The sequence below is a fragment of the Coregonus clupeaformis genome, chromosome 8 (assembly GCF_020615455.1).
Source record: "Coregonus clupeaformis isolate EN_2021a chromosome 8, ASM2061545v1, whole genome shotgun sequence".
In the NCBI taxonomy this organism is placed as follows: Eukaryota; Metazoa; Chordata; class Actinopteri; order Salmoniformes; family Salmonidae; genus Coregonus; species Coregonus clupeaformis.
Window position 1 is genome coordinate 11,934,187 of NC_059199.1, and position 23,490 is coordinate 11,957,676.

A 23,490-nucleotide genomic window follows, 5' to 3' on the forward strand; every position below is an offset into this window, starting at 1 on the left:
TTCCTCTCTCCCTCCCTCCTTCCATCCCTCCCTCTCTTCCTCTCTCCTTCCCTCCCTCATTCTCTCTCTCTCTCTCTCTCTCTCTCTCTCTCTCTCTCTCTCTCTCTCTCTCTCTCTCTCTCTCTCTCCCTCCCTCCATCTCTCTCGCTCTCTCTCTCCCTCCCTCCATCTCTCTCGCTCCCTCCCTCTCTCTCTCTCTCTCTCTCTCTCTCCCTCCCTCCATCTCTCTCGCTCCCTCCCTCCTTCCCTCCCTCTCTTCCTCTCTCCCTCCCTCCTTCCATCCCTCCCTCTCTTCCTCTCTCCCTCCCTCTCTCTCTCTCTCTCTCTCTCTCTCTCTCTCTCTCTCTCTCTCCCTCCCTCCAACTCTCTCCCTCCCTCCAACTCTCTCTCTCCCTTCCTCCATATCTCTCTCTCTCCCTCCCTCTCTCCCTCTCCCTCCCTCTCTCTCTCTCTCTCTCTCTCTCTCTCCCTCCCTTCCTCCATCTCTCTCCCTCCCTCCATCTCTCTCTCTCGCTCCCTCTCTCTCGCTCCCTCCCCTCTCTCTCTCTCTCCCTCCCTCCATCTCGCTCGCTCCCTCCCTCTCTCTCTCTCTCTCTCTCTCTCTCCCTCCAACTCTCTCCCTCCCTCCAACTCTCTCTCCCTTCCTCCATCTCTCTCTCTCTCCCTCCCTCTCTCCCTCTCTCCCTCTCTCTCCCTCCCTCCATCCCTCCATTCCTCTCCCTCCCTCCTTCCTCTCTCTCTCTCTCTCTCTCTCTCTCTCTCTCTCTCTCTCTCTCTCTCTCTCTCTCTCTCTCTCTCTCTCCCTCTCTCTCTCTCCCCTCCCTCCAACTCTCTCTCTCCTCCTCTCCCTCTCCCTCCCTCTCTCCCTCCCTCCATCTCTCTCGCTCCCTCCCTCTCTCTCGCTCCCTCCCTCTCTCTCTCTCTCTCTCTCCCTCCCTCCCTCCATCTCTCTCCCTCCCTCCATCTCTCTCGCTCCCTCCCTCTCTCTCGCTCCCTCCCCCTCTCTCTCTCTCTCTCTCTCTCCCTCCCTCCACTGTTTTCCACTAATTGATCTTTTGACCAATCGCAGCCTAAGTGGAATTGAATGTGACGCAGACATCATTAAAAAACCCATGATGGGAGTCTTATCTAGGCCTAAAGCCACTCGTATGACACACATTTACACACTATAGCAAGCTAGTTTCCCCACTAGCACTTCTTCATTTAGATGGATATGAACATACAGACCAACGTTGGAGATTGAAAAGATTTGGCATGGGTCCTCAGATCCTCAAAAGATTATACAGCTGCACCATCGAGAGCATCCTGACTGGTTGCATCACCGCCTGGTATGGCAACTGCTTGGCCTCCGACCGCAAGGCACTACAGAGGGTAGTGCGTACGGCCCAGTACATCACTGGGGCCAAGCTTCCTGCCATCCAAGACCTCTATACCAGTCGGTGTCAGAGGAAAGCCCTCAAAATTGTCAAAGACTCCAGCCACCCTAGTCATAGACTGTTCTCTCTGCTACCGCACGGCAAGCGGTACCGGAGTGCCAAGTCTAGGTCCAAAATAATTCTCAACAGCTTCTACCCCCAAGCCATAAGACTCCTGAACAGCTAATCATGGCTACCCGGACTATTTGCACTGCCCCCCCACCCCATCCTTTTACGCTGCTGCTACTCTGTTAATTATTTATGCATAGACACTTTAACTCTGCCCACATGTACATATTACTTCAACTACCTCAACTAGCCGGTGCCCCCCGCACATTGACTCTGCACCGGTACCCCCCTGTATATATAGCCTCCCTACTGTTATTTTATTTTACTTCTGCTCTTTTTTTCTCAACACTTTTTTTGTTGATGTTTTATTTGTACTTTTTTGTTTAAAATAAATGCACTGTTGGTTAAGGGCTGTAAGTAAGCATTTCACTGTAATGTCTGCACCTGTTGTATTCGGCGCATGTGGCCAATAAAATTTTATTTTATTTCATTTGATTTGAGGATGCGCTGCTGATTTCATTAGAGAAGCCGACCATTCAGATAAGAAAGATTTTTCTTACGGAGAGAGTGATGTTCACAGCCCTTTGAACAAGGGCAGCTTTAGAAAAAAGACAGAGTTCTGCAAGGTGTATGAAAACATTTGAGACATAGTGAGGGTGAGGTAAGATGTGAGAGGGGACAATACAGGAAGAGGAAGAGGAAGTAGAACACCATCAGAAAACATAAGAAGAATGGAGAGTCAATGATTGACAGATCCGGACCACACACACACACAAGGAAAGGAATGGACACGGCCTCATGGAAATACTGTTCAATTCAAAAAATAACTTTATTGTGAAAGAACTGATGACAAACACAATTCACAGTAGTGTGACCGTGCCACTGATGAATCAGTGTGCCACACACAAACACACACACACACACCAGTGCACGGCATGCGCTCACAAACACATGCACACACACAAACAGTGAGTTTGGGGAGCTAGTAGACTATAATCAATACTACTTTCAGCAAGTGAAAGATTCAGCCGACAGTGTCCTCACATTCCCTTCCAGCCATGGCTCATCGCTATGCTGAGACCTTCAAGCCATCTCTGTGTGTCTACTCGTCCTTTCAAATGTAATACACCCCAGGAGACCTAGTACAAAGAGACAACTTTCCATTGTGTAAAAGTGTCTGCAGCACCACTGAATGGAGCCTGGCCTTTAACTAATGATAAATCATTCGCTGGGCTTTTCTTGTGTTGACAATGGCAAGGATGATTATTCTGGAGTGTAATGTGGTAACAAGTATCTATTATAGTTACAGAACTCCAGGATGTGTGTTCTGATAAAGGAAAGCTCTATCGATCAATCAAAATGTATTTATAAAGCCCTTTTTACATCAGCAGATGTCACAAAGTGCTTATACAGAAACCCAGCCTAAAACCCCAAAGAACAAGCAATGCAGAAGCATCTACCTGGCAGTTCAAAGAAAATCAAGACAAATTGTATCAGTAACACATGAATATGATGAATACCTCATGGACTATGGGTCTACTTGATTTGGTTGGCTCACAATCAGCACTACATAACTCTCTGTGCACATCAGATACCGACATGTTGTTCCAAACCATAGAGATGTTTGGAAACTCGACATCAGTTGGACACACAGACTCAATACAATCGTTACACAGTACTCAATAACCGGGAACGGATCCAGGAATTCAACGATCCAGTCAATGATTTAAGTGAAAAGCAAAACATTGGGCACAAAGACAATCAAAAACAACACCAGAGACGTTTTATAAAATTAGCTTGTTTATTTCCAAATTGTTGACATTTTTGCAGTGTGATTTCTATAAGATTCTATAAAAGATTGTCATCATAAAACACTATGTTCAATATTGGTAAGTCTCCAAAAAATTGCATTGCACACTGTGGCCGAAAAACTAAATACACATATCAGTACATTCAAGTCCATGTCACCAAAATAGATTTGATTACAAAATATAGTCTTCAATATAAACATGTGCATCGTTTGTTTTTAGAAGCAGGGCAGTCAAAGCACGTCTTCAGCTACTCTGACAAATCCAATCTTTTAAATACTATATCCTTCTTCTGTTGTGTCGTCGTTTTAGTAAAAGACAGCGTCATATTAAGCTGCAAAAATATATATTCCTGTCTCTACCGCTGTGTGTCTGCTTTATGTATATACTGGAAGTCCCTACCTTGAGAGTACTGTAGATGTGATTGCTTGGCTTGGAGAAAAAAATTCACACAAAGTGAAAGTGTTGTCAAGCAGGAAAGGGGAGAGTGCGTTTCTCCCCAAGTGCCTTGCAAATGTAGCCTACTTATGTTCACCGGATTTAAATTCAAGTAAATATCAGGAAAATCAAATAAGAACTGTCTGGTGAAAAGCAGCCTAACCCGTGACAAGGCAGGATTCAGACAATTTGAGTCACTGACAAAATATCAGTTTTCCAAAAGGAACGTTGATGATGTGGGAGAATGAGATATGCTTTGACTGTATTGATGAAACATCTCTCTCTAATAATAATAATATGCCATTTAGCAGACGCTTTTATCCAAAGCGACTTACAGTCGTGCGTGCATACATTTTTGTGTATGGGTGGTCCCGGGGCTCGAACCCACTACCTTGGCGTTACAAGCGCCGTGCTCTACCAGCTGAGCTACTCTACTCTGCAGATGTGCTGTCTCCTGACACTATTAGTCTGTAGACGTACGGTCTCCTGAGCCTAACTAATAAGAATGGCACAGCCTCGTCATGTATACATTTGTATGTGTACATTTCGACAACAAAGTCAATCTTTCAGCTACCTGAACCAGATGGTTCATCTCTGTAGGGGGAACAACGGTCATCTCTGATTCTACTGACGTGATTGGTTGGCCTCCCAAAACGGCGCCTTGGCCCAGTGCCTCAAGTCAAAACATTCACAGGCGTGTTTTGTGAGAGGGAGCCAGCAAGATAGTTCAGAGTTTGACTCTAAAAAAGGGAGGCTAGATCCTACAGTCTTTGTTTAATTGATCTTAGAGATTAATCAGAGCGAAGGTAGCTAGCTATCTGTATCGCTAAATTGTTGTTAGGTTCAAACACACTTTCTCTTCTCTAAGCCTATATCCGTCCTTTCTATTGGATCAAGGCTTCATCTGGTGAAGAAACGAGGTGAGAGGAAAAAACCAAATTGTTTTTTCAAGTGACGGATGACTACCGGTCAAGAGAAACCCAATGAAAAGACTGAAAGTCCCAGGTTCCCGTTCTTCACATTACTACAGCACTACGCCCAGACATGGTACTCTGGCGCCCTCTGGCGTACATTCCAGGTCATTACAGATGGTCTGGATGCACCGTGCAGGTTCATTCAAGAGGACGTCTATTGAACCTTCAACTAGGAGATACATGGCTCATCTGCGGTTGGCCCAAACATAAACTATCTATTCAAAATACTGGCTGATCATTATTCTGAAATCTCCAAGCACCACGGTATTTAACCTTTCACCTCTAAGCATCAAGAATGGGCTTTTTAGTTTTTTCAGTTCATATACGCACCCATTTCAGATAATTCCCTGATTTTGGTCCATTTCCATCAACTAAGTTATTGCTGAAGAACCATAATGTAACTCCTTCATAGCTTATAAAGTACACCCCTCGCTGCTGTGGTAGAAAGCGTCACAGATCAGATCTATCTTTGTCAGTGAACGTTAGCGTCTCCTGCTGGGGACTCTCCAAAAATATTGTTCCAATTTACACAGTGAAGTCTTTCTATAGGCCGACCAAGTGACTTCATCTGCCTCGACATCCCCCCGTTTCAATACATTCAGTGTGATTCAATTTGCTGGTTTATGAACCACACCACACTTCTACTCAGGTGCAACTGTTATGTAGTATTACACCAGGTTCATAAAAAGGAAGAAATCCATTACAATTCCCTGTTAAAAAAATAAATAAATCTAAACTACACCCTGTCTATATAGTGCAACAGACAACAATGGTCACAGCCTTGTCAAATAAATAACATGTCTTTTCACAAACAATGCAAAGTATCAGTTGCGGTGACTGAGTGAGTAAACATCGTGATGTAACACTGTCTGTGTCTGTACATGACCTTCTTTTGAGGTAATACAGTGCAAATTATTCAGACCCCTCTACTTTTTCCACATTCTTACATTAAAGCCTTATTCTAAAATGGATTAAATTGTTTGTTTTTCCCCTCATCAATCTAAACACAATACCCCATAATGACAAAGCAAAAACAGGTAAAACATTTTTGCAAAAAAATATTTACAAAAGTATTCAGACCCTTTTACTCAGTACTTTGTTGAAGCACCTTTGGCAGCGATTACAGCCTCAAGTCTTCTTGGGTATGAAGCTACAAGCTTGGCACACCTGTATTTGGGGAGTTTCTCCCATTCTTCTCTGCAGATCCTCTCAAGTTCTGTCAGGTTGGATGGGGAATGTCGCAGCACTGCTATTTTCAGGTCTCTCCAGAGATGTTTGATCAGGTTCTAGTCCGGGCTCTGGCTGGGCCACTCAAGGACATTCAGAGACTTGTCCCGAAACCACTCCTGTGTTGTCTTGGCTGTGTGCTTAGGGTCGTTGTGCTGTTGGAAGGTGAACCTTCACCCCAGTCTGCGGTCCTGAGAGCTCTGGAGCAGATTTTCATCAAGGATCTCTCGGTACTTTGCTCCGTTAATCTTTCCCTCAATCCTGACTAGCCTCCCAGTCCCTGCTGCTGAAAACATCCCCACAGCATGATGCTGCCACCACCATGCTTCACCATAGGGATGGTGCCAGGTTTCCTCCAGACGTGACACTTGGTTCAGGCCAAAGAGTTCAATCTTGGTTTCATCAGACCAGATAATCTTGTTTCTCATGGTCTGAGAGAGTCCTTTAGGTGCCTTTTGGCAAACTTCCATTTAAGAATGATAGAGGCCACTGTGTTCTTCAGGACCATCAATGCTGCAGGAATTTTTTGGTACCCTTCCCCAGATCTGTCCCTCGACACAATCCTGTCTCGGAGCTCATGGCTTGGTTTTTGCTCTGACATGCACTGTCAACTGTGGGACCTTATAGACAGGTGTGTGCCTTTCCAAATCATGTCCAATCAATTGAATTTACCACAGGTGGACTCCAATCAAGTTGTTGAAACATCTCAAGGATGATCAATGGAAACAGGATGCACCTGAGCTAAATTTTGAGTCTCATAGCAAAGGGTCTGAATACTTACGTAAATAAAGGTATTTATGTTTTTTATTTGTAATAAATTTGCAAAAAATTATAAAAACCTGTTTTCGCTTTGTCATTATGGGGTATTGGGTGTAGATTGATGAGGGGAAAATAGAATAAGGCTTTAACGTAACAAAATGTGGAAAAAGTCAAGGCATCTGAATCCTGTAGCTTGGTGTGTGTGAGTATGTCTGTAGAAGAATGTAGACGTGTCATCTTGTCTGACATCCATATTGCAACATGTAGCAGCATACAAAGTAGTGGTTAGATAGCATTCAAACCTACATACATACGACTACAGTACACCTGAGTCTTACAAGGGTTCAAGTCCCTTAAGGGGAAAATGTCCGTCATCTCACCCCACCTTAAGGTACTTCCCCCTTCAATCGATCAAATAAAAAGGCAGATCAAGAACAAAGAGCCATGAACATGGATAACCCTTATAAAAGGTAAAACTGTGTGCAGCGAAGGGTAGGGGCCCAGAGTTTTTCCTGATCAGGTAAGACTTGGTCCTAGTTATACAAACCCTATAACCAGGACCCAGAGAGTTTCTTGGCCAGGTTCACATAGTCAGGGAAAAACTCCTGGCCCTTAGAATGATCATGTTAGCTTGGTGATTATAGGCTTCTATCGGCATGACTTGGAATGGATGCTTGGAATGAGCGTCAACTAGAGTGAATGATTGAATTCAGGGCTGGGTAAAGACTGTAGCCTTTGTGATCTCGCCAAACACCAATTGTCTGGTGTCTTAAAAGCCTGAGAGGAAGGCTAAAAGAATTGTGGCTAAACTATCATAGAAGAGGTCATGAAAACTACAGTCCAAACAGTACAACCGTAACAACTGAACCCAACCATCCCCCACCAATAAAACACTACAGTATAGAAACATGCAGACGTGTATATAAATAACTCTTATTCAGCATCTAGAACCGATGAAAACACTGACGTTATTCACCACCAGAATGTCTTACTACTACAGCGCCTCACGTCTTGGCCAGATACTGTTCCTTTGTTGAGTCTACACTACAGACCACATATTGACTGACTGGCTAACTGACTGACTGAGAGCCAACATAACCTGAACATAGGGAATGGCTGTCTAAGTTACCCTGTTGCCCCTAGCAACATACAGCCCATAATACTGAGTGTCCATACCTGACACAGCCTTAACCCTTCCCACCTCCCCCCAGAGAGAGCCCATCCAAGCGGGCATGACCGAAGAGCTAAAACACCCCTAGTGCTAGGACCACTTGGACCGCTCCTCCTTTTGGCTGGTGACGGTTGGTAGTATCAGCAGACCGGTCCATCTCATACAGAGGGGTGTGTGGTGGGTGGGCGTGGGCGTGGGCGTGGGATCAGGAGATGCATAGGGAGCTGGGGACGGAGGCCAGGGTGCAGACGGGGGTGGGCAGGCCGTAGTAGAGGGGGTCTGTGAGGGGGAAGAGGAGGAGGAGGAAGAGGAGGACCCCCAGCAGGTAGCAGGAGAGGATGGTAAGGCGGTGGGGGTGCTCCAGGGCCGTGCTCAGGGCAGGGAAGCCCATGTGATTACAGAACGAGTGGCACAGCACCGGCCCCACCAGATGACCTGAGGACAGAGAGAAAATAGTAGATATAAATATTCAGTAAATATTAATCAATATTAGGTAGATATAAATATTAACCAATATTAGGTAGATATAAATATTCAAGGTGACAAAATGGTTGCACACACACAACTTTACAACAACTAATATGACCACAAAGAAAGAGACCCAGCCAGACCTAGCTAGTACCCAGAGACCCAGCCTGACCTAGCTAGTACCCAGAGACCCAGCCAGACCTAGCTAATACCCAGAGACCCAGCCAGACCTAGCTAGTACCCAGAGACCCAGCCAGACCTAGCTAGTACCCAGAGACCCAGACAGACCTAGCTAGTACCCACAGACCCAGCTAGTACCCAGAGACCCAGCCAGACCTAGCTAGTACCCAGAGACCCAGCCAGACCTAGCTAGTACCCAGAGACCCAGCCTGACCTAGCTAGTACCCAGAGACCCAGCCAGACCTAGCTAGTACCCAGAGACCCAGCCAGACCTAGCTAGTACCCAGAGACCCAGACAGACCTAGCTAGTACCCAGAGACCCAGCCAGAACTAGCTAGTACCCAGAGACCCAGCCAGACCTAGCTAGTACCCAGAGACCCAGCCAGACCTAGCTAGTACCCAGAGACCCAGCCAGACCTAGCTAGTACCCAGAGACCCAGACAGACCTAGCTAGTACCCAGAGACCCAGACAGACCTAGCTAGTACCCAGAGACCCAGCCAGAACTAGCTAGTACCCAGAGACCCAGACAGAACTAGCTAGTACCCACCTGTTCTGATAAATATGAAGGCAGTGTAAGCTCCAAAGACAGCGGTGTAGGAGAACTGGAACACTGCAACACAACCATTAATAATCATATACAGCCTATTTAACAGTCAGTGGAAGAAGAAGACATAGCTAGGCTACTGTATCCATCTACCACATGGGAGACAAAATAGAAAAGCTGCAGTTTATCATTTGGTCCTTACCTGCAGCGAGAAAGATCCCAGACACAGTGCCCTGTCTGAATCGCAGCAGTTCGATCACATGATGAAAGTGAGCTGTGAAGACAACATCTTTAGAGGTTCCAGACAAAAAAAATCGACATCACGGACAGGGTTGAAAAATAATCCAGCATCATCCAAAATGTATTCGCCATTTACATTTTGTTTACCACATTCACATGCAGAATTTTTGCGGTACTGGTGAGAGCTATGGGTTCATTATTTCAACAAATTAATCTAGCCAAAACTCGTTTGAAGACATTTTTGTGACAGACGAAACCATTTCGCTTTCCAGCTGCAGCTGTGTAATGAGGACAGTTGTTCTGACTGAAAATCATCTTGTCTATATTATTAAAAGCATATCAGGTTTATAACAGAGGTTTACGCCTACTGCCTTTCTGTAATATTAATCATTATAATTATATATTGGATTTATGTAGCGCTTTTCCAGATGCTCAAAGCACCTAAATGAGTTTTGCTATAATTTTGTTGGGGTCAAAGCCCCAAAAACTACCAGAGAAAAGTAGCGAGTGCTTCTCTCTCTCCGTTGATGTGCCAGGGGCTCCAATTGCATGAAAATGATTAGTCAAGAGTCAAAACACACAAAACGATGTGTTGGCTGCAGCTGTAGCACCCCAGGTGTGCAGCACAGCTTTGGCATCAATATTTATGTAGGTCAAAATGGCGGACGGTGTTTGGATTGACATGCACACACATTAACTGACATAACAGACACACACATTAACTGACATAACGGGCATTAAAGGGGTTGCTCTAATTTAATGGAATGAAATGCTGCTAAATCCAATAAATTATTTTTTCAATTCAGTTGGGGCAAGCAGATTTTTCTAAATGCAAACCAGACCTAGACGATCCACCGGTGCTGTATGTTGATGGGATTTACCTACTCCGAAGAAGAGGGGACAGGTGAACATGGCAGTAGAGGGGCTGGCGCAGGGCACCAGCATGGGCAGCATACAGGCCCTGAATACCAGCTCTTCAGTCAGAGGAGCCACCACCTGGTTCCTCAGCCAGCGCATGTCCCTGAGGCACAGAGTCCAGAACCATGGGTCTGTGGGGGGGAGAGAGTATGCCATAATGTGTCTGTGAGAGAGATACTGTACACATCTAGAAAAATTAAAACACTTAGAGCTGAATCCTAATTTTAAAATTGGTACACTTAACTCATCAATCATGCATTGATGTCAATGGGAGGTTTGTTATCCTGGTGAATCATCTCCAGGATAACACAGTAATAACCATATTGGGGGAATAATCATCTCCAGACAGTATCTCACCAAGGGCCACTCGTATCCCATCCATGAAGCCCCAGGGGCAGTCCATAGCCAGCTGGATGAGAGGGCCAAGAAACAACACCTACCAGAGCAAAGGTCAGAGGTTAACTACTGTAGGTCAGACAACACCAAATGTATATCAACAACAGTCTGTTGTGTCTGTTACCATGGTGAGCAGCTGAGGCAGTATGATGGCTGGGATGAGGCCCTCGAAGCGAATGCCCATCAGAGCCAGCAACGAGGGGCCGGGCTATAGGGGAACAAGAGGAGACATAGTGATGGAATCCATGGAATGTTTTCATGTATATAACGTAGCATAAATAATAATAATAATAATAATATGCCATTTAGCAGACGCTTTTATCCAAAGCGACTTACAGTCATTCGTACATACATTATTTATTTTTTGTGTATGGGTGGTCCCAGGGATCGAACCCACTACCCTGGCGTTACAAGCGCCGTGCTCTACCAGCTGAGCTACATAGGACCACATCACGGCATAACACTCCCTAACAATGAACAGACCAGGAAATAGGCTGTAATCAGCTGGCATCCTGTGCCCCAGCCTCAAAGGAACTGGTTGTTTCATGCATCTGTGCCCAGATACTGGGTTGCAATGTATCAAATCCATTATAGGCCAGGGCAAGAGGTTGCTTGGAAAGCTGGCTACGATGTGTAGTTGTTCTGTATTGGAGTAAGCTGCTTTTCCTTTTCTAATAGAGTGGGGAAATGTGACGCACTAAGCTACAATAACCCATTCTTTCCCCATACAAAACTACAGCAGACTGCTATTCCAAAGCACTTGGAACCATCAACACAGGCTCAGCTGTCATTTCCAACCATGAGCTTTAGTCATCTGATAGCAGTCAGCCGGTAGCTGAGACAGCGCGGCGTAGAGACTCACCATCACACCAGTGTACACCTTCCATGTCCACACGAAGACAGGCGACAAGGCAGATACGATCAGGACACTGGTGAAGCGCCTCTTGATAACGGCCGGGTGGTCCCTGGGGGCAGGCACGTGATGCACACACAGGAGAGGCACGTGTCAACATTACATTTTGTAAACACACCAGCCCCTTAAGGAGCAAGAACACTGCAGTTAAACAGGAAACTAAATAAATAAGCCCTCTGGTTTTGTTTGCTTGCTAATTTACCAGCAAATAATGAAAAGGCTGGCAGACTGCTGCAGGGAAATTCCATGGTAACAGAATTACACTGACACTCAGATTTTTCACTTTAAAATGTATACCAAAACACAAACCATTGATTTCAAAGTTTAACAAACCATAGAACTCTATGCACAACTCTATGCACAACTACTTTTAACAATTTACACTGAACATTTTATTAAAACACATTTACAGGAAAAACTGTGCAGATACAAAGTTTGGTAACAGAGTAAAACTGAGGGAGATGTTACAGTAATTCTGTTACCAAACTTTGCATCTGCACTAGCCCAAAAGCCGGCAGATGGCGATATTGAGTAATTTCATCTTACTGTCCAAAGGGAATGTATGCGACACTGTCATTCTCATTGAAAGCCAGTCTAAGAAGCGGTAGATCTGTCCTATGTGCGCCATTTCTATGCTTCCCAATCTAAAGTTTCTAATCTTTTACTTTCGGTTTTGTAGACCAGCTTCAAACAACTGAAAATACTATATTTTTGGTTAAGGAAAATATATTTCACAGCGGTTTAGAAGGTACAATGATTCTCTACACTATACTTGCTTGTTTTGTCAAAAACTGAAATTAGGCGAACTATTAGAATTTTAGCAACCAGGAAGTGGCGGAGCGATTTCTGCATATTCTACCTTTAAATACATATGAGAACATGATATAATGGTTTGTTTTAGCCTTTCAGTTAATCTTTAATAGAAAATGACTCAAGTAAAAGTGAAAGTCACCCAGTAAAATACTACTTGAGTAAAAGTCTAAAAGTATCTGGTTTTAAATGTACTTAAGTACAGTGGTGGAAAAAGTACTCAATTGTCATACTTGAGTAAAAGTATAGAGTAAACGTAAATGCTGTACATTAAATTCCTTATATTAAGCAAACCAGATGGCACAATTTTCTTGTTTTTTTATTTACGGACAGACGGGCACACGCCAACACTCAGACATAATTTAAAAACGCATTATTTGTGTTTAGTGAGTTCACCAGATCAGATGCAGTATGGATGACAACGCTCTATATTAATACGTGCGTGAATTGGACCATATTGCTGGCCTGCCTGAGCATTCTAAATGTAACTAGTACTTTTGGGTGTCAGGGAAAATGTATGGGAGTAAAAAGTACATATTTTCTTTAGGAATGTTGTGGAGTAAAATTAAAAAGTTGTCAAAAATATTAATAGTAAAGTACAGATACCCCCCCAAATACGACTTAAGTAGTACTTTAAAATATGTTTACTTAAGTACTTTACACCACTGTTCACTCAAAAGAGAGTTTCTATTGGACAAATTCAGGTAGGTCCCTCCCCGTTCCGTTCCGTTGGCTCTGTTTGGTTCTTAACCGTTTTCCATTACGAATAGGCCTCCACCCCTAGTCTGATAGTTTCAAAATAAAAGGCTGCTGCAACCTGATTGGCTGAACGCGATAGGTAACATCTGAGACTAGCATTAGCTATTCTAGCATGGTGGTGGAAAATGGTGGTTCTTAAAGAAAGTACGCTTATTTTCCCAGTTTTCTTCGCCTTCTCACTATTTGTATTTGTATTTATTATGGATCCCCATGAGTTCCTGCCAAGGCAGCAGCTACTCTTTCTGGGGTCCAGCAAAAATTAAGGCAGTAATACACATTATATTACAACTTTTAAACATTAAAATACATTTTACAACAGATTTCACAATCCAATAAGTGTGTTCCCTCCGGCCACTACTCTACTACCACACACAATCCAGGTGTACATGTGTGTATAGTGTGTATGTTATCTGTGTTTGTATGTGTGTGTTTGTACCTGTGTGTGTGACCCTTCACAGTCCTCGCTGTTCCATTAGGTGTGTTTTTATCTGTTTTTTAAAAATCAGATTTTACTGCTTGCGTGGGTTACCTGATGTGGAATAGAGTTCCATGTAGCCATGGCTCTATTTGGTACTGTGCGCCTCCCATAGTCTGTTCTTGACTTGGGGACTGTGAAGAGACCTCTGGTGGCATGTCTTGTGGCATATGCATGGGTGTCTGAGCTGTGTGCAAGTAGTTTAAAACAGACAGCTCGGTGCATTCAACATGTCAATACTTCTTACAAAAACAAGTAGTGACGAAGTCAATCTCTCCTCTACTTTGAGCCATGAGAGATTGACATGCATATTATTAATGTTAGCTCTACTGTGTACATTTAAGGGCCAGCCGTGCTGCCCTGTTCTGGGCCAGTTGTAATTTTCCCAAGTCCCTCTTTGTGGCACCTGACCACACAACTGGGCAGTAGTCCAGGTGCGACAAAACTAGGGCCTGTAAGACCTGCCTTGTTGATCTTAGCTACTGTTGCATTAATAACAGTTTACAATCCAGGGTTACTCCAAGCAGTTTAGTCTCCTCAATTTGCTCAATTACTTTTTTTTAATATATTTATTTTGTCATTTAGTAGACGCTCTTATCCAGAGCTACTTACATGAGCAATTAGGGTTAAGTGCCTTGCTCAAGGGCACATCGACAGATTTTTCACCTAGTCGGCTCGGGGATTAGAACCAGCGACCTTTCAGTTACAGGCACAACGCTCTTAACCACTATTACAAGATTTAGTTGAGGTTTAGGGTTTAGTGAATGATTTGTCCCAAATAAAACGCTTTTAGTTTTTGAAATATTTAGGACTAACTTATTCCTTGTCACCTATTCTGAAACTGACTGCAGCTCTTTGTAAATGTTGCAGTGATTTCACTCACCGTAGTAGCTGGCGTGTATAGTGTTGAGTCATCTGCATACATAGACACACAGGATTTACTATGAGCCAGTGGCATGTCGTTAGTAATGCATCTGGCCCTTCATTGGACACTGTGTTAACAAACCTCCAAACGAGCTTCAATGCCATACAACACTCCTTCAGTAGCCTCCAACTGCTCTTAAACACTAGTAAAACTAAATGCATGCTCTTCAATCGAACGCTGCTGGCACCCGCCCACCCGACTAGAATCACCACTCTCGACGGGTCTGACCTAGAGTATGTGGACAACTACAAATACCTAGGTGTCTGGTTAGACTGTAAACTCTCCTTCCAGACTCACATTAAGAATCTCCAATCCAAAGTTAAATCTAGAATCGGCTTCCTATTTCGCAACAAAGCCTCCTTCACTCATGCTGCCAAACATGCCCTCGTAAAACTGACTATCCTACCGATCCTTGACTTCGGCGATGTCATTTACAAAATAGCCTCCAACACTCTACTCAGCAAATTGGATGTAGTCTATCACAGTGCCATCCGTTTTGTCTCCAAAGCCCCATACACTACCCACCACTGTGACCTGTACGCTCTTGTTGGCTGGTCCTCACTACATGTTCGTCGTCAAACCCACTGGCTCCAGGCCATCTATAAATCACTGCTAGGCAAATCCCCGCCTTATCTTAGCTCATTGGTCACCATAGCAGCACCCACCCGTAGTCTGCGCTCCAGCAGGTACAGTGGGGAAAAAAAGTATTTAGTCAGCCACCAATTGTGCAAGTTCTCCCACTTAAAAAAGATGAGAGAGGCCTGTAATTTTCATCATAGGTACACGTCAACTATGACAGACAAAATTAGAAAAAAAAATCCAGAAAATCACATTGTAGGATTTTTAATGAATTTATTTGCAAATTATGGTGGAAAATAAGTATTTGGTCAAAAACAAACGTTTCTCAATACTTTGTTATATACCCTTTGTTGGCAATGACACAGGTCAAACGTTTTCTGTAAGTCTTCACAAGGTTTTCACACACTGTTGCTGGTATTTTGGCCCATTCCTCCATGCAGATCTCCTCTAGAGCAGTGATGTTTTGGGGCTGTCGCTGGGCAACACGGACTTTCAACTCCTTCCAAAGATTTTCTATGGGGTTGAGATCTGGAGACTGGCTAGGCCACTCCAGGACCTTGAAATGCTTCTTACGAAGCCACTCCTTCGTTGCCCGGGCGGTGTGTTTGGGATCATTGTCATGCTGAAAGACCCAGCCACGTTTCATCTTCAATGCCCTTGCTGATGGAAGGAGGTTTTCACTCAAAATCTCACGATACATGGCCCCATTCATTCTTTCCTTTACACGGATCAGTCGTCCTGGTCCCTTTGCAGAAAAACAGCCCCAAAGCATGATGTTTCCACCCCCATGCTTCACAGTAGGTATGGTGTTCTTTGGATGCAACTCAGCATTCTTTGTCCTCCAAACACGACGAGTTGAGTTTTTACCAAAAAGTTCTATTTTGGTTTCATCTGACCATATGACATTCTCCCAATCCTCTTCTGGATCATCCAAATGCACTCTAGCAAACTTCAGACGGGCCTGGACATGTACTGGCTTAAGCAGGGGGACACGTCTGGCACTGCAGGATTTGAGTCCCTGGCGGCGTAGTGTGTTACTGATGGTAGGCTTTGTTACTTTGGTACCAGCTCTCTGCAGGTCATTCACTAGGTCACACGGGGGGTGTGGTTCTGGGATTTTTGCTCACCGTTCTTGTGATCATTTTGACCCCACGGGGTGAGATCTTGCGTGGAGCCCCAGATCGAGGGAGATTATCAGTGGTCTTGTATGTCTTCCATTTCCTAATAATTGCTCCCACAGTTGATTTCTTCAAACCAAGCTGCTTACCTATTGCAGATTCAGTCTTCCCAGCCTGGTGCAGGTCTACAATTTTGTTTCTGGTGTCCTTTGACAGCTCTTTGGTCTTGGCCATAGTGGAGTTTGGAGTGTGACTGTTTGAGGTTATGGACAGGTGTCTTTTATACTGATAACAAGTTCAAACAGGTGCCATTAATACAGGTAACGAGTGGAGGACAGAGGAGCCTCTTAAAGAAGAAGTTACAGGTCTGTGAGAGCCAGAAATCTTGCTTGTTTGTAGGTGACCAAATACTTATTTTCCACCATAATTTGCAAATCAATTCATAAAAAAATCCTACAATGTGATTTTCTGGATTTTTTTTTCTCAATTTGTCTGTCATAGTTGACGTGTACCTATGATGAAAATTACAGGCCTCTCTCATCTTTTTAAGTGGGAGAACTTGCACAATTGGTGGCTGACTAAATACTTTTTGTCCCCACTGTATATCTCACTGGTCATTCCCAAAGCCAACACCTCCTTTGGCCGCCATTCCTTCCAGTTCTCTGCTGCCAATGACTGGAACGAATTGCAAAAATCTCTGAAGCTGGAGACTCTTATCCCCCTCACTAACTTTAAGCATCAGTTGTCAGAGCACCTTACCGATCACTGCACCTGTACACAGCCCATCTGAAATTAGCCCACCCAACTACCTCATCCCTATATTGTTATTTATTTTGCTCTTTTGCACCCCAGTATCTCTATTTGCACATAATCTCTTGCACATCTAGCATTCCAGTGTTAATACTAATTGTAATTATTTTGCACTATAGCCTATTTATTGCCTTACCTCCATCCTTGCTACATTTGCACACACTGTATATATATTTTCTGTTGTATTTTTTGACTTTATGTTCTTTACCCCATATGTAACTCTGTGTTGTTGTTTTAATCGCACTGCTTTGCTTTATCTTGGCCAGGTCGCAGTTGTAAATGAGAACTTGTTCTCAACTGGCTTACCTGGTTAAATAAAGGTGAAATAAAAAAAAATAGCTGCTGCCCTGGGGAATGCCTGATTCTACCTGGATTATGTTGGAGAGGCTACCATTAAAGAACACCCTCTGTGTTATGTTAGACAGGTAACTCTCAATTCACAATATAGTAGGGGGTGTAAAGCCAACATGTAAGTTTTTCCAGCAGCATACTATGATCGATAATGTCAAAAGCCACACTGAAGTCTAACAAAACAGCTCCCACAATCTTTTTATTATCAATTTATCTCTGCCAATCATCAGTAATTTGTGTAAGTGCCGTGCATGTTGAATGCCCTTCCCTATAAATGTGCTGAAAGTCTATTGTTAATTAATTTACTGTAAAATAGCATTGTATCTGGTCAAACACAATTTTTTCCTAAAGTTTACTAAGGGTTGGTAACAGGCTGATTGGTTGGCTATTTGAGCCAGTAAAGGGTGCTTTACTATGCTTGGGTAGAGGAATGACTTTTGCTTCCTTCCATCCCAGTTGTCAGACTCAGGTGGCTTGTCATTGTTGATAGACAACAATCTTTTTTTCACCTCTTCCACACTCACTTTACGGGCTTTCATAATTTGGTCAGTTATACTTGGATGTGTAGGTTTGGCGTTTGTTGCTGGCATGTCATGCCTAAATGTGCTAATCTTGTCAATTATACAAATAATTAAAGTAGTTGGCAATATCAGTGGGTTTTGTGATGAATGAGCCATCTGATTCAATGAATGATGAAGCTGAGTTTGCCATTATGCCCAAAATGTTATTTAAGGTGCTCCAAAGCTTTTTACTATCATTCTTTATATCATTTATCTTGTTTCATAGTATAGTTTCTTCTTCTTTTTGTTCTGTTTAGTCACATGATTTCTCAATTTGCTGTAGGTTTGCCAATCGGTTATGCAGCCAAACTTATTTGCCATTAAATAGAGTTAAGGAGGAAATCGACGTCTTTGGAGGCTGAATGGATAATGTTTTATGCACGAACCGGTCCACTGGGGATACGAGTGTATAGCCGGACACATGCATTCCCTTTGGACGGTAAAATGCAAAGACCATAGAGATCCTAACAAAGTATTCTAATTCCTAATTATATGGAAACGACTCAATATCGCCATCTGCTGGCCCTTGGTCTTTTTTGTTGAAATTACTCTGTAAGTTGTTCAGAGTAGTCATTGTGCATAGAGTTGTATGGCTTGTTCAACTTTGAAATCAATGTTTTTGTTTTGGCATACATTTAAGTGAAAAATCGGAGCCTCCGCGTAATTCCGTTACCGTGGAATTGCCCTGCACGAAAGCCATGCTAGGTAGCTAGCAAGCGCCGACAAGCTAGCTAGCTACCGCTTCCGTATGTCTACAGCATCTTCTACGAATCAAGAAAGCAAAGAAATACGAGTCTTACCTTGGCAAATCACTTCTCCACACGTATAAGCTCCCAACGTAGGAGCAGGCAAGCAGCAAACATGACAGAACAGACACACAGCATATTCCGTCAGGAGGCACAAACTCGCCATTGCTGCTCCACATTTGGTTTGACATCAAATTTGGCGTTAAATCGTCATCCTCTACCATGGCGAGGGTACAGAGTCAATGGTTGTGTTTGAACAAAGATATTATGTCGTGGTGTGATAATTCCTTGACCACCTTAATTCATGAGAATATTCATAAACACGAGCTGAGAAAAATGTCAGTTCTTGCTCGCTCACATAACATATCCTGGGCGCTGTAATTCAACGTCATCATGTGGCGTCAGACGCACGCCTTCGTGTGACACCTTCGAATGTCAGTGGACCTATTATAAGGACTGTATAATAACAGCGTAATAACAGCCAATGAACAAAAAAAACATTAGGCAATGTTTATATTAGAGTATTTGTCATATATATAATTTATTCACGTTTTATTAGGCTAACGCAAATCATAACCCTACATGCAAATGTTCTTAATTTTATTCTACTTTAATATTTGTAATATATTATTATTATTATTATTATTATTATTATTGTTATTATTAATATAATTTACCCATTTACCCTTAAGTAGCACTAAATGAACTTTGTTTTTCCTTTGGGAGAGGTAGCATATGTTTCTCAGCAAGGCAACAGCTTGCTCATTCTTCAAATTTACAGCCACTTATCATATCGTTTTAAAATGAGGCTTGAAATCATTGTTCTTCCTCTGTTAACCATGGTTACCTGCAAGGAAACACATGCCGTCATCATTGCTTTGCACAAAAAGGGCTTCACAGGCAAGGATATTGCTGCTAGTAAGATTGCACCTAAATCAACCATTTATCGGATCCTCAAGAACTTCAAGGAGAGAGGTTCAATTGTTGTGAAGAAGGCGTCAGGGCGCCCAAGAAAGTCCAGCAAGTGCCAGGACCGTCTCCTAAAGTTGATTCAGCTGCGGGATCGGGGCACCACCAGTGCAGAGCTTGCTCAGGAATGGCAGCAGGCAGGTGTGAGTGCATCTGCACGCACAGTGAGGCGAAGACTTTTGGAGGAAGGCCTGGTGTCAAGAAGGGCAGCAAAGAAGCCACTTCTCTCCAGGAAAAACATCAGGGACAGACTGATATTCTGCAAAAGGTACATTTTCTCTGATGAATCCCCTTTCCGATTGTTTGGGGCATCCGAAAAACACCTTGTCCGGAGAAGACAAGGTGAGCGCTATCATCAGTCCTGTGTCATGCCAACAGTAAAGCATCCTGAGACCATTCATGTGTGGGGTTGCTTCTCATCCAAGGGAGTGGGCTCACTCACAATTTTGCCTAAGAACACAGCCATGAATAAAGAACGGTACCAACACATCCTCCGAGAGCAACTTCTCCCAACCATCCAAGAACCGTTTGGTGACGACCGATGCCTTTTCCAGCATGATGGAGCACCTTGCCATAAGGCAAAAGTGATAACTAAGTGGCTCGAGGAACAAAACATCGACATTTTGGGTCCATGGCCAGGAAACTCCCCAGACCTTAATCCCATTGAGAACTTGTGGTCGATCCTCAAGAGGCTGGTGGACAAACAAAATCCCACAAATTCTGACAAACTCCAAGCATTGATTATGCAAGAATGGGCTGCCATCAGTCAGGATGTGGCCCAGAAGTTAATTGACAGCATGCCAGGGCGGATTGCAGAGGTCTTGAAAAAGAAGGGTCAACACTGCTTTATTGACTCTTTGCATAAACTTCATGTAATTGTCAATAAAAGCCTTTGACACTTATGGCAATGCTTGTAATTATACTTCAGTATACCATTGTAACATCTGACAAAAATATCTCATAACACTGAAGCAGCGAACTTTGTGAAGACCCAATACTTGTGTCATTCTCAAAACTTTTGACCACGACTGTACACACTGCCTATGCTACTGTACCTGTCTGAAGCCTACCTACTGTACTGTACACGTATCAGGGATCAGCAGCTAGCTGGAGCCAGCACGTTGTGCGAATCTGAAGACTGCCTTACGCAAGAATCGCGGAATCCTGACCAACTGCAGAGACGCATTAATGTGGGCGATGGTGGATCCGTGTGACTCCTGAGTTTTTTTTTCCGAAGGAGAGCAGCGCTAGAGAGAGATGGGCGTGACAACCGGGTGTCTGGACCAAGACTAGTCTCCGGGAGGAAAGAGCATCTCGCAGTCTCCAATGTATCCGATGACAACGGAGAGGCAATGCCGACTGTCCGGTCCAATGGTTGTTCCATCCAATTTACCTTCCCAGGTGGTGTTTTAACAACGGCACGACGCCCGATATTGAGGCCGCACGGGGATTGATACAATCCAAAAAGGAATACAAAATCTAACGGACCTACTTCGGAAAACATCAGCGGGTATGTATTGATTAATTTGGCTACCTGTTCAATTATACTTGCCATCAATGTGTGTTTGGATGCTGAAGTGGGGTGACAATTGGCCGGTCGTGTGTTTTATTTTTTATTTTGTTACATTCATGACACGATGCTAGGAGGATAGCCTATTTTGTTGTCCGCGCGTGTGTGCTTGCGTGCGTGGTGATGTCTTACATTGTAGTATTTATTGTCTGTGCAGTGGATTCCCTTGTGTACTTCCCTGCCCGATAGACTGCTGTGCTATGGAGCGGAGAAACGTTGGACAAATAAAACATTATTACAATGGAAAAGCTATTAAAATAGACACTAACCTCATTAAGTTTAAAGATACTGTAATAAACAGACATCATCACTTCTCACCATAATAAAATGTAATAACATTTTTTATGTTATAATAACATAACAACATGTTTTCATATAGCTTAAATATATTTCCAGTGATGGTTCTTTCAGCAAGCCTACGTTCAGCAAGCCTATTAAGCAAGGTTGTTAAAGCTGCAATATGTATATCCAACGGAAACGTCATCTTTCCATACTGTTACGGCTATGATTATTATAAGCCAAATGACAAGGCCTTGTTAACACAACTGCGTCTCCTTGGATATAGCGACCGTCGTGAGTGTGACAGAGGGAGACGCAATCCTCTGCAATCTGCCCGCTGAAGGCACAAAGCAGAACCAGCCATGATCATTTTATCCTAGCTCAAATCAGTGTGTACTGTCGTATATGATGAATGGTGGCAATTATCGCTGTCAACAAAGAGTCCGTTATGCTGCATCATGTTAGAAGTTTTATTCATACCACGAGGTTACAGCATAAATTACAGACACGCGTTGTCCGGAGAACGACTCGCCAGATTGTTATGCTCGTTCTAACGTCTCACCGTTTAACCCCTATTTATAAACACTGCTGCCCCCTCTTCTGGCCAATCACCAGTCTCCCCTGTCTACAACCCACCCCCTGTCTGTGGTATGTGGTATTACACCTAAAACATTCCCTCTTGATACTACCATAAACAACATTCTATTTCTTCATGAAAAACATTTAACAAAGGCATAATCTTCAGATACTATAGTACCCTAGTTGGTTTACATTACATATAAAAATATGTCTAGCTTAGCCTTATTGCAGAACCAAAGGGCTCTGTGCATAGTTTATTTATTCTGATTATTGGTGCTTGGCAAATTATGTTATTTGGGGAGGCCTGCTTGATGAGAAAATAAAATCCGATAGGCATGATGATAATAGGAACCAAGATGGCTCACAACTCCCGCATACTTTGGAGTACAAGTACACAGTGTGGAACCTGGAAGTGTGTCAATATTATGTAAGAACAATTATTGAGCATGTTTGGTTCCTTTAGGACCTCTTGTCCAACACACACACAAACATATTGTGAAGTTCTTACGATAAACTGTATAGGTAGTACGATCTGTAAATGTAATAGATCTAGAAATAAACTAAAGCCTCAGTCTAAGAAATCAGTGTTGATTTGCCATATACTGTATTGTGTGCACAGTATAACACACACACACACACACACACACACACACACACACATACACACACACACACACACACACTCACGATTCAACAACAGGTTTTGAGACACACTCATTCTCAATTTGTGTGCACCATAACCAGTCTCCTATTCCCCATGATGTACTGTAGTCTTTCTGTGGTCTTGCTGTGCTTGTTAAAGAGGCCCCGCTGTTCTCCTGTTGTGTCCTCAATAGAGCCTACTGGGAACCTGTCTGTTTTGTTCCTCCTCCTCCACTGTTTCCTCCTCCTATTCCTCCTCTTCCTCCTATAGAGTAAATACACAACTTCACTAATACGGTTTACAACTACATTAATACTGTTTACAACTTCATGAATACTGTTTACAACTTAATGAATACTGTTTACAACTACAGTAATGCTGTTTACAACTTCAGTAATACGGTTTACAACTACATTAATACTGTTTACAACTTAATGAATACTGTTTACAACTTAATGAATACTGTTTACAACTACAGTAATGCTGTTTACAACTTCACTAATACGGTTTACAACTACATTAATACTGTTTACAACTTAATGAATACTGTTTACAACTTAATGAATACTGTTTACAACTACAGTAATGCTGTTTACAACTTCAGTAATACGGTTTACAACTACATTAATACTGTTTACAACTTAATGAATACTGTTTACAACTTCATTAATACTGTTTACAACTTAATTAATGCTGTTTACAACTTCAGTAATACGGTTTACAACTATATTAATACTGTTTACAACTTAATGAATACTGTTTACAACTTTATGAATACTGTTTACAACTTAATTAA

General features: G+C 43.0%; 2 protein-coding genes across 2 annotated transcripts in view; one reads left to right on the forward strand and one right to left on the reverse strand.

The window, feature by feature from the left end:
- Positions 1–6,923: 6,923 nt before the first annotated feature.
- Positions 6,924–19,020, reverse strand: LOC121572695 (CAAX prenyl protease 2-like). Its single transcript, XM_041884717.2, has 8 exons — positions 18,709–19,020; positions 11,471–11,573; positions 10,733–10,816; positions 10,570–10,648; positions 10,176–10,343; positions 9,257–9,328; positions 9,058–9,120; positions 6,924–8,296 (listed from the first exon to the last, which is right to left on the reverse strand). The coding sequence occupies exons 1-8, from the start codon at positions 18,876–18,878 to the stop codon at positions 8,067–8,069; spliced, it is 969 nt and encodes a 322-aa protein (XP_041740651.1). The 5' UTR covers positions 18,879–19,020; the 3' UTR covers positions 6,924–8,066.
- Positions 19,021–20,774: 1,754 nt separating this feature from the next.
- LOC121571096 (E3 ubiquitin-protein ligase pellino homolog 1) overlaps positions 20,775–23,490 on the forward strand; it is a 22,659-nt gene continuing 19,943 nt past the window's right edge. Inside the window, 1 exon segment of the mRNA XM_041882388.2 lies at positions 20,775–21,133. The gene's annotated coding sequence lies outside the window, so the exon portion shown is untranslated.

What these genes read in the sequence shown, in the direction of transcription:
- LOC121572695 (XM_041884717.2), bottom strand. Translation starts at nt 18,878, where the DNA reads ATGGTAGAGGATGACGATTTAACGCCAAATTTGATGTCAAACCAAATG. An exon ending in TGCCTCAGCTGCTCACCATG is followed by an intron (nt 10,649 to 10,732) that starts GTAACAGACACA and finishes TTGCTCTGGTAG; the next exon opens with GTGTTGTTTCTTGGCCCTCT. An exon ending in CTTCATATTTATCAGAACAG is followed by an intron (nt 8,297 to 9,057) that starts GTGGGTACTAGC and finishes CTCTGTCCTCAG; the next exon opens with GTCATCTGGTGGGGCCGGTG.